This window comes from Pipra filicauda, unplaced genomic scaffold (assembly GCF_003945595.2).
Source record: "Pipra filicauda isolate LSUMZ 115617 unplaced genomic scaffold, ASM394559v2 scaffold391_size691406_pilon, whole genome shotgun sequence".
Taxonomy (NCBI): Eukaryota; Metazoa; Chordata; class Aves; order Passeriformes; family Pipridae; genus Pipra; species Pipra filicauda.
Window position 1 is genome coordinate 478,667 of NW_024104522.1, and position 11,385 is coordinate 490,051.

The 11,385-nt window shown below is 44.3% G+C and overlaps 1 protein-coding gene across 3 annotated transcripts in view; it reads right to left on the reverse strand.

Annotated features, from left to right (window-relative positions):
- MAPK1 (mitogen-activated protein kinase 1) overlaps positions 1-10,864 on the reverse strand; it is a 46,657-nt gene extending 35,793 nt beyond the window's left edge. The window contains exon 1 of one of the 3 annotated variants that reach the window (XM_039385070.1): positions 10,446-10,809. In XM_039385070.1, the coding sequence (XP_039241004.1) occupies positions 10,446-10,588 (143 nt within the window). In that variant the 5' untranslated portion in view covers positions 10,589-10,809. Of the gene's footprint in view, positions 1-10,445 lie in introns of all 3 variants that reach the window. The other 2 variants (XM_027733189.2, XM_027733190.2) reach the window with 2 other exon arrangements.
- Between the last annotated feature and the right edge of the window lie 521 nt (positions 10,865-11,385).

Sequence of the window (11,385 nt, forward strand, 5' to 3'; positions counted from 1 at the left end):
TCCTAATTGCATGCTATTTGAAAATCTTGGGGTTGGTTTGGGGTTTTTTAAGTAGTTTTTGTCAGGATTCCAGTATCAAAGGATAGATTATTGCTTTGGGCTTGAGAAAATACAAATCCCTGTTTTTAAACTGTTCATCATGGGCCCTCTGCAAAGCAACTGTCATACTTCCAAACTCCTCATATTCCTTATTTTATAGATATAGATATCTCCATATTCCTAACCCTTTTTGTCTGTTGCTCATCATCAAATGATCACTGCTTTGGTTTTGGTTTGGTTTTTACTATAGAAGATACCTAAATAAACTATTTTTGTTTTCTATTTCTTATAAGTTGATTTTTTTTCTTTTCCAACAAGGGGGAAAAGAACTGTAATTTCTAAATTGGTGCTCTTTATTTTACCACAAGTAAAGCAAGGTGCCCATGGAACAACCACAGAACTGCTCTACTGGTTAACTTCTAAAGCTTACTGGGTCAAACTGCAACAGCATTCCTTTCACCATTACCACCTACTTTTTCAGTCACCTTTCTCAAAACAATCAAAATCAATCCTAACAATAAGGCTTTCTGCTACAATTATGCCAACTCTTTCCTCCCGTGACAAAGGTGAATAATTACTCTGAAGTGATTTTACTCACATCTTCTGATCTACTACAGGTTATTGCCCTTCATGCCACAGCATTAAGGCACTTTTGAAAACCCCCTATAGGAGATTTGCTTCCATGTATCTGCTCAAATAATTCCAACTGAAACCAGTAAAACACTGGCACAGGTTGCCCAGAGAAGCTGTGGCTGCCCCATCCCTGGAAGTGTCCAAGGCCAGCTTGCATGGGACTTGGAGCAACCTGGGAGAGTGGAAAGTGTCCCTGCCCGTGGCACGAGAGTGGATTTAGCTGACCTTTAAGGTCCCTTCTATGACTATGGTTCCAACAGGCTATAAAGGCACAATTTTATTTTTCAGAATCTGAAAAGTAGAATCTGATGGGTCCTTGTAAAAAATACAATTTAAAGCTATTTACCATGCACATAATAATTACTTAATAGTTTAATTCCTTAGCTCACTCTTGGTATTTCAAAAACAAATAGTTAGTCATGTAAAATGGAGTCTGTTAAATAAATTACTTTTGCCAGAAGCTCAGTCAATTCATAATCCTGGGTGTGGCAGACAAAATGATTTGTGTCACCTACAAAGCAGAACTATGAAGAGGAGCAATTTTAGAACTACACCTTAACACCAGCATTAGAAAAATATCAGCTATTTCACCCAAGATTCTGTATTGGCTAAAGATGTTATTTAACTTTATGGTGTTTTGATCAATCTTAGTTGTTTGGAAAAAAAAAAATCACTTCTCTCAATCTGTTCTAACATCTATTTTAATTTCCATACCTTTAGCTGCGAAGCACTGTGACTTCAAACCACCATATATGCCCACTCTCTTTTATGCCACTTCAATTCAAGTTGGTCATCAAAAAATAGAAAACTCTTACATCTTATTTTATCTACTTCTTCCCTTCCCACTTACTCTCCCCATTTTCAGGGTTTACTGGTTCTCCGCTGCCAATATTTCCTTTGATAGCATCTGTGCCAAATTTAACAAACTTCACTGCTATGTTTAAAGGCTCTTTGGCTATCTGTGAAATAAACTCCTCATTCCAAAGGCACCCATTGCTTTTGATAAAATATTATGATATTAAATATCACTATCTTTCTTCTCTCTATAAAGGTAATTCCTATGGGAATGAATTTCAGGCTAAAATTGTAAGAGCTCAATAACATCCGAGACAACCTTGAGGGCTCAGTGAATTAAAAGGAGTGGTTGTGGTTCACTCTCATTTCTGTGCCTCACATCCCTGCCCTTTCTCACTTCTTTAGTTGGAGCAGTGCCTTCCATTGTGCCATCTCAGAGAACTAAAGCAGCTCAGAGTCGAAGCAGGAACAGCAAAGAAGCCTTTCCCTTACTGTGTTACCAGCACTCACAGGGCTTTGTGTCCATCACTTCAAGTTACCACCCTTAAATTTTATTTTTTTATGAAGTAACTGTTCAGCTAAACCAGTTTTCCAACACATAAACTCTCCAGCTGTGTAGGCACCAGCACAAGAGTGGAGAAGGAATGACAGAGCAGAGGCACAGAGGGAAGGGCTGCCCCTCCAGCAGCAGCACAGCCCGAGATCAGCACAAGTCAGACATGGAAACCACAGCTCAGGTGTCCGGGCCCCAAAAGCTCAGCCTCCACACAAGGCAGTCAAGTGCCAGCTTCCTCCTCCAGTGCTTATGGCTTCTCAAGAGGCGACAAAAAGCCACCAAGACAGTGATGGCAGGTCAGTTATGTCACCACTGTTACTCCAGAGCCTGGAAAACAACCACCACCCTTCCCAGCAGCAAAGCAGGCACCATAAATTTGTGCAGGAAACATTTCCCTTTTCCTAGAGAGAAGGGAAAGCACTACCAGAGAGCTGAGTGGTGATGGTATTAACAAATCCCCCAGTGTGGTTTAGTCTTTTGTCTAGTAACATTCTAATCTGACTTATATTCCAAATACTCCTCCTAAAATCAGCTTTAGAAAAAGGAAAAAACATGAGATCCAGACAATTACTCTGTTTTTTAGTAATTAGCTTACTTAATTGATTCCACACTATATAAATCTTCAGAAGAGATAGTTCATGGTATTTCATTCCAACAGAAAGTAGAACAAAATCATCCATGCATCCTTAGAAGCAGGAATTTTCCTAAACCCATAGAAACATCAGTGCAAAATGAAAACTCTCCCAAAACACCGATGAAAGCAAGGTCATTGCGACTGTTCACCCTGCCATGGCCAGTTTAGCATTGCACTTGCAAACCAAAACAAAACAGTCAAACCACCAGCACCAAGTGTACATCTCACCATATCAGAAGTTCCTTCCCTTCAGTATCAGCTTACAAGGCATTTTCTGAATGTTTTTTCCATCTTTTTAAAAATAACACGCCAGCAGTAAACCCTCAGCATACTAACAGTTTGGTGTTTCGTTCAGATGGGGTGTTAGCATTAAGATAAGTTGGCTACTGTAGCTAAAAGAAAGCTATTTCACAATTACGAAACACTTAGAAAGAAATCCAACATGAAAGGCAGCCTGAATGTCATTTGGGATACTTTGCAACATCCAAATCCCAGTAAAATTGGGCAAATTCTGGACTGAGGCATTTTGGCGAGTATTGATTTGTGGTGCTCAAATGACCTGCACTTTTACTGAGGACACATCAGCAATACTTGGTGCCTTCCTTCCAAACAAGCAAGAAGTGAGGTACTGCAGTGGCAGCTGCTAATTTTAAAAGAAACTGCAAAATGAAGTAATTGCACGTTATAAACTGGAAGCCTAGTTGTGAGCTGCTGGTACTTAAAATATACCCACAACACAAACGAATTACTTTCCACCATGTAACAAATACTCTCATTTGCATTCTAATCACCACAGAGTATTTCAGTATTTTATGAAAATTCTTTTGAAATACAAAAGGAGAACTTCGAAGAGATTTTCCCTTAACAGAACTTAGGTGGTTGTAATTTTAGGTACTGCTAAACAAGATGGATAGCAAAAACACGTGCACAGCTCTGCTAAAACTGATTGTCATGAAGATTCTGCCCAAATCAAATTGTTCTATTAGGTACAAACCAGTATTTAATCCACCCCTGAGAGGCAACTGGACTGGGGAGGTACAGCACAACCTCTTGGCAGCGTGCAGGGAGCCGGGGCACCAGGAGCCTCCTGGGAGACCAGGGTACAGAGGGGGCTGAGGGGACTTGAGGCTGCCCCTGTGCTGGCTCTTCTCAGCGGAAACGGGTGGAGACAGGAATGCTTCCGAAACAGAAACCAACCACCACTGCACACCCATGGAGTACAAGAAACCTTGCCAAAGTATCTACCAATAGCTCATCAAATAGCCTCATCTGAATTAGTGACATTTATTACCACTTGGATCTTATTAACCTACCTGGTCAAAGCTGACAATGAAATAAAGTGTATTTGGCTTTTCATGTACCTTGCAAAAAGATGAGTTTGAGAATAGCTTCTTTATACTCACAAAAGTTGTACTACAGCAAAGGAAAATACACTCCTTTCTGAAAAGAGGATTCATCCACAAGTTAACCATCACCTTTAATAACTGTCCAAGCAACTAACAGAATGTAGATTTTATACAGATAAATCACCTGAAACAAACTACACTGCTGAACACAGTAAAATAAAAGTTATATTAAAAAATAATGCTTATAGCTCCACGTTTCATTTGAGCGATCAAGAAATCAAAATCAAATACAATCGAAATTGCTTAATAACATGTTGCAGGGTTTGGGGTTTTGTTCAGACATTATTTGAAAAGTTCCTAAAATACATCACTTGAAGCGAAAGTACTCTCCAAATTACCAAAACAACATCCAACTTCATCCATTATCAGTGTTGGCTCCTAGCAAGGAAGGCTGACCATGGACTGGGCTGCCTTACATGAGTGGCCAGCAGGTCAAAGGAAGTGATTACTGCTGGGAGGGCACATCTGGAATACTGCATCCAATTTTCCTCTCTCCCAGTACTGGACCAAATCCAGCAGAAAACCATTAAGATGCACAGGGGGCTGAAGGACATGACATTAAAAAAAAATTGAGGAAACCGGGTTTAAATAGGCTAGGAGGGGAAAAAGGGTGGTGGTGTAAAACATCCAACTGCTCTTTTAAGTTTAATAAAGGGGGATCCCAGAGAAAAGTGACCCAGAGGCGATGGTTGCAAGTGGCTGCAAGGGAAACTCCCATGTTTTTAAGGGCAAGAGTTTCACTGGGCAATTGGTTTAACACTACAACCAGAAGTTGCCCATAGATGTTGTGGAACTTCCATCCCTGGAGATTTTGGAAATACTGAGTGGACGCATTGAGCAACTTGCTCTAATTTTGACATCAGCCCTGCTTTGAGTAGGAGGTTGGACTACATGACCTCAAGACATCCCTTTCAACTTATATCGTGCTGTGAAATATTCCACAGCAAGATGTCACAAAATATTTTTATTCAATATCAAATCCATCAGTTATTTTCATTTCTAGATCACAGCTGAAAGACATGACAAAGCGTTAACAGAAGCAGCATTAAAAAAATTACTATGCTAGTGAAGTACTAGTTTTTAACACAAGCTGAGCTCCTCACCTACTCAGTTGGTAAAGCACCAACTCTTCTGTGGGCTGTAGATCCCCACACCTGAACACGGAGCCTCTGAACTAACAGAGCCTGGTGTCCTACAATTACACATTTCTGGTCTCGAGAGTACTAATAAATCCATCTGTGAAACCAGGGCACGTCACATCTCTTTGGGGGAGCCTGATTTATCATATGTGACCCCCGATGCACTTTCTTCTTCAGTGGAGTAGCACATAGATAAAATACCTATTTTTATGAAACTTGCAGAAAAACTTTCCATCTCTAAGACTTGTACCATCTGTCCAATTTGATGGAAGGCAGGCAACAAGTACAAGAATCATATACATGGATGGACTGATGAAATCTCATCAGATGCTGTGAACATATAAGCCTTATTTCCTTAATAAAGCATGCTTAAAAGAAGACCCACAAGTTATCTCAGCCTGTTTCCATGGGCTAAATTCCTACTGTGTTAGGAAAATGTGTATTTATAAAATGCAAGTGTCCATCAGCTGCACTCTTCAACCATGAAGCCAGTATCCCATTGCTTTGGGCTGACAGGAAAAGTTGCTCCCTCTCATCTTCCATAAACCTTAAAGAGAGCTCTGACACAGAGTCAGTGGCTGCTGCCCATCCCTCCTGCACAGCTTCCCATGGACCATCTGTCCCTCACTGGGGAGAGCAGGAAAAGCAGCTCTAATTGATCCTCTGGGTTCCCAGGTCAGGTTAGGTAAGGGCTTCTAAGTTAGAGTAACTGAAACGAAGGGCTCACCTTGGTGTTCTCCCCAGAGGGAAGAAGCTGGTAACTAGCCACCAATTACACTCCCTAATTCCCTCCTCTGATCCTCACATCGAGGAGGGTTGGCTAACTTGTATCAGCTCCCTGTTCTCCTTATCACACAGACAGAACATGCTAATTACCACCTACCCGTGCTCCCTAAAAGCACACACAGACAGGGACACGAATTCCTGCACTCACTCTACCATTAAAGGATTCTCTCTCTCTCTGGATCAAGGCAACAGTTAGCAGAAAAAACATTACAGGCTGTTTCGGGTCCTTGCCACTGACCAGACCACCAGTCTGACCCTCACAGAGGATGCAAACCCTACCTTTTTATGTAACTCAAAAGAAAGTATTACCCAACCATCAATCCCATTCAACTTTTCATATTTTAATATAAATATCCATGCCTTGCAGATCACTCTATTCCTGATTTCCTTCTGGTTTTAGTTTCTTTACGAATATACTTCTCAGATTTCCATGCTCTAAAAGTAGGGCTCTTCCATGAGACAGTAGAGAGAAGCAGAACTTTGAAAAACCTATGGTCAAATGTTTTAAATATTCTTTTCAGTAGTACTTTAACATTTAGCTGTTGACTGCCTTGACTTCCAATATCACTCTTGCACTGTACATCAATAACACAAAGATCTCCTTGTAACAACACAGTCAAATTCAGACCAAGAAATGCAAGATTTGAGCTTCAAGATTGTTTTCTTCCAACTACATTTATCTGCATTCAACTGCTTATTTATGAGCGGTTATTTGCAGCGCTGATATTACTTCACGTTCACATAAGCCTGATGACAAAAAAGGCTCCCAAAAACTACGATATAAACCAGAACATCCCCATCATATTCCCATTCCCCATTTCTTTCCAAAACAATTCCTTGTTTCATACTGTCAAATTATCATCCTTGCCGAATTACCACTGACCAACTGGATGAAGAACAAGTCACACTGGAAATTTAGAGCTCAGCTCTATCATGGTTTTTTTGCCGTTTCAGCATGTTTAAAGTACGGCCTGATAACATGTTGCTTTAAAAAATAATAATTAAAAAAAACCAATCCCGCATTAGGGGAGGAGGAAGCAATCTCAAAAACCTTCTACAGTTTGTTGTGTTTGAAAGGTATTTCTGAAACTTTCACCCTTGGTCTAGAAGTGGATCCCACTGACTCTGTTGATAACCCCCTATCACTGAAAGAAAGGGAAAGTCACATAAAGAACTTTACAGCAAAACCCCTCAAAACAACTAACAACTCTTAAGTGAAAGTGGAGGGAAGAAAACAATAAACACAACATTGACATATATTTGAATAAATTAATTCAGAGTAACAAATGTGACTGTATGACTAAATAATTGCTCAAAGAATGTCCTGCAGTCATAGGAAATGCTGAGGATCTTGGCTCAAACTTTGCTCTCTGCTCATCCCTTAATTTCACATGCAAAATTGTTGAAACAAAAATAGCTTAGAAAGGGACACTGACAGGGATCCACTTCCTACCCACTTCACACTCTGCAACAAAATTTCTGAGTAAGAGCAATCCTGTGTCACAGGATGGATGTTTTCGGCAGAGCTTGACTGGAGGACATTAAGATGGGGGTTTGCCTGATAAGGTGCCTTTTCTGCTTACGGAGCTGAGAAAGCACAACCACAACACAGCAGTAAATATACTACTCTGCTGAGTTTATTTTTACTCAAATTCTCATTATGTAAAAAATTTGCTGCACTAGGGAAAACAGTTAAAAGCCTTTAAGGGTTTTCAAATCCAGATGAGAGAACAGTCGTGTACAGTCTCTTCAGCCAACACTTTTCTCTATTTCCAGTGCCGTTATTTTATGTTCTGATCAATCTTTCTCAAACATTATTCTCTTTGCTGCAAAATCAAAATGGAAGACTGACTGTAACAGCACTATGCTAAGAATACTTCATTTGCCCTTTTATTAATATAATCAAAAGCATTTTATTTTTTCAAGTCCTTAATCCAATAATCCAGAGACATAATAATTAGGATAAAAACAAGAAAAAGAGTGAAGGATTTTAGGAGTTAAAAATACTTGGTTTCCATATAACAAGCCTTATGGCACAATGCACTTGTAAGTAACCATCATCTTCAACGACGTCCACATTAGCTGTGGGTCTAAAACAAAACCATCAGGGCCTGCTTTGCTTTCCTTTATTAAAGTGTTCAAATTTAAATGGATTTTGCAGTTGCAGGAAACATCTCCATCTGCACACTCACAGCTTGCCCTCTACCCCACCCCCGAGGGAGAGGCTTCTGCAGATCCTCACTGCATTAGCAACCAGAGGAAAACATGAGAGACACGGCACTAAACTGCGTAACCTGGACGTCTGTGATGGATAAGAAATTGCATTTAATCGGAGTCACTCCAATAAAGTACAGTTGCTATGGCATTTAACTACAGCAAGTGCATCAAACACTTTCCTTATCAAGTACATGGTATAAACCGAGACTTTGTTCCCTGTCATTTCACACCCAAGGCAGAGGAGCAATAATTAAGAGCACAAAATACATAATCTAGCATTTTACATTAATAATTTTAGAACACACCAGAGCCAAGTGCATATTTCAACTGAATTGGAGATTTGGATTTTTTGTTAGTAATTTTGTATAGCATTCACAGCAGATACAAAGTATCAGAACAAGTTTTTAAATAAAAGATAACCTTTTGCATTTGGAGGGGAAACAGTTTCAGTGTACACTTTACAACACACCATTTGGAGGAGCAGAAGTGGACCTGTTTCCCCTGTATCTGCTCACTGGCACAGTGATGCCAAAAAAGGGCATCAACTGCCATCATGTTGCATCTTGCAATCCCTGATCTGTGGTGAAATATTCTAGCTTTTCATACTGTCAGTGAAACACAATTTAACACGTCACTGACGAGAGCCGGGCTCCTTGGAAGCACTTCACCCTGGAAGCACTATTTCCAAGTACCTTCCCAAATCAGACTGCGAGTGCAAACCAGTGCAGCCAGAACCAAGACTATCTGCACCCATTTCCTTGCCCAGGCTCAGATGATAAAATAACCATAATAAAATACCAGAAGCTACATCAACAAGTTTCGGACTGGATATATTGCAGTGATTTCTAACATTAAAACAGTAGCAAGGATATTTTTACACTGTAAATGGGATTTCTGATTTACATTTAGAAGGTTCTTCCCACAGCAAAAAAAAGTGAAGGCCACAACGCAAAACTCTGTGAGAGAGGCTTATCTCCCAGCTAAGCTCAGGCCTAGATGAAAGCTCCCACCCCGAAACACACGATGACTTCATCTTAACAGGCCTGCACAATTCAATGACTATGTGCAAAAACCTTCAGTTATAAAAATCTGTAACGTACAGCTGAAGGCTGTGAGGAGCCCTTGCCGAGAAATGCACCAGTTTACAAGAGATCAAAGAGAGAAATAATTGCTGATAAAGCTTTCATGAAGTCATAGCCTGTAAACCTCATTTAGTACTTCTGGTCAAAAACCATGCTGAAGAAACAGGCGTTGTTGGAAGAAAGCTGACAAAACAATTAAAAAAGAGAGAGTTTTCCACCTGCATCCTATAAGTTATTTCAGGGGTAAGAGTTTTTTTAACCTCTTTTATTAATAAAAGAATATGAAATCCTCAGTAAGGTCACTGAGCATGCCAGGTTTCTAACCCAGTCACTAGATACACCATCACATAGCATCACCGCAACTCATTTAGATCGCTAAAAAAATCCACCTCACACTCTTAATCCGGTTAGTTCACGTCTTCAGTAGTTCACGATTTTTGCAGTTCGTTCACCTCCCTCTTTAAGACTGATGCTACCCAAAGAAAACACACACGATCGTTTTTAGCGAGACTTAATATTAAGTCTTCATAACATAAAATAATCTTAGAGCTAGGACGGCTGCAGAGAACTTTCACCTGCACACACGTTAATGCAGGCGCTAATCTGGCCGGCTCTGCAGCACAGACAGCACGTCCTGAGCAAAGCCAGGCAGGGGCAAGCACTCGTACTGCTCAGATTCACTTTTTCTACCCCCCCTGCGACCTGTGGCTGCTGCAGCCAGGTGAGCCCTGGCAGGGCACGGGGAGAGCCGCGGGATCTCACCGCCTCCCCTCCCCTCCCTCCCTGAACGCCCGCAATCGCACCACGGAGACGGGAGGAAACAACGAGAGCGGCCCGCTCCGGAGGAAAAAAATATTAAAGAAAACAAACGGGCGAGTGAAACCAAACGAGCCGCTGGGCTGCACCCACCGAGGAAGGGATGGAGCGGGGGGGGTGTGCAGGGAGGGAGGGGAAGGAAGGGTGATGCCGGAGGGACAACCTCGGGAACACGGAGGGAGAGGCAGGGCTGAGGAAAGCAAGGCCGAGCTGCTCCCCCTCCCTGAGGGCAAGGGCGGGCAGGGCCCGGGGCCGGGCAGGGCGGCGGGAAGGAGGAGGGAGGGAGGGAGGAAGGGAGGGAGTTGTCCGGGGCAAGGGCGCTGCCCCGGCGGCCGCACTCACCACACCATGCCGTAGGCCCCCTCGCCGATGTAGGAGAGGTTGGTGTAGCGCGGCCCCACGTCGAACACTTGTCCCCGCACCATCTCCGGGCCGCCGGCGCTGGCGGAGCCGCCCGCAGCCCCGGCCCCCGACACCGCCGCCATGTTGTCCGTGCCGGGAACTGCGGTGCCTGCGTGGGGGGGAGGGCGGAGGCGGGTGAGGAGGATGCGGGAGGGAGGAGGGAGGAGGAGGGAGAAGGGAGGAGGAGAAGGAGGGAGGAAGAGGAGCCGCCCGCTCGGGAGCCGCGGCCGCTCCGCCGGTGCTGGCCCGTCCGCCCCGTCAGTGCCGTCAGCGCCGATCCCGCCCCGGCCGCTCTGAGGAGGCTCCGCCAGCCGCGCGCGCGCACCGCCCGGGCCAGGGGGGCGGTGAGGGGAGGGCGGGGGCGCGCGCAGGGAGCGGCGCGGGGCGGGGCCGCGCGCGCGGCGGGGGGCGGGGCCGCGCGCAGCGGGGGCGGGGCCGGGACTGCGGTACCGCAGCCGCTGGGGAGGGGGCGCGGCGGCCGCCGGTCACGTGGGACGCGCGGCGGGTCACGTGAGGGGGCGCGCGACCGCCCGGCGCCATTAGAGGCGTCAGGTGACGGCGGGAAATGGAGGAGGGCGGGGAGCGTCATCCCATTGCCCATCCCACCGCACTGCCCATCCCACTGCCCGTTCACTGCACTGCCTCACCCCACCCCTCCATCCCACCGCCCCCTCCTCATCCCACTGCCCGATCGCACCGCTCATCCCACGCCCCGTCCCGGTTCTCTCCCGTGCCCCGGCTGAGGGAAGGACGGGGCTCGCGGGGTTCGAGGCGCGGTCGCACCCACTGTTGTCCCCCAGCGCACGCGAAAGCCGAGTGACCGTGATAAGGGCGAGTTTAGTTCTGACATTCCCTGAGCTCGTAACCTCTTCTTACACGT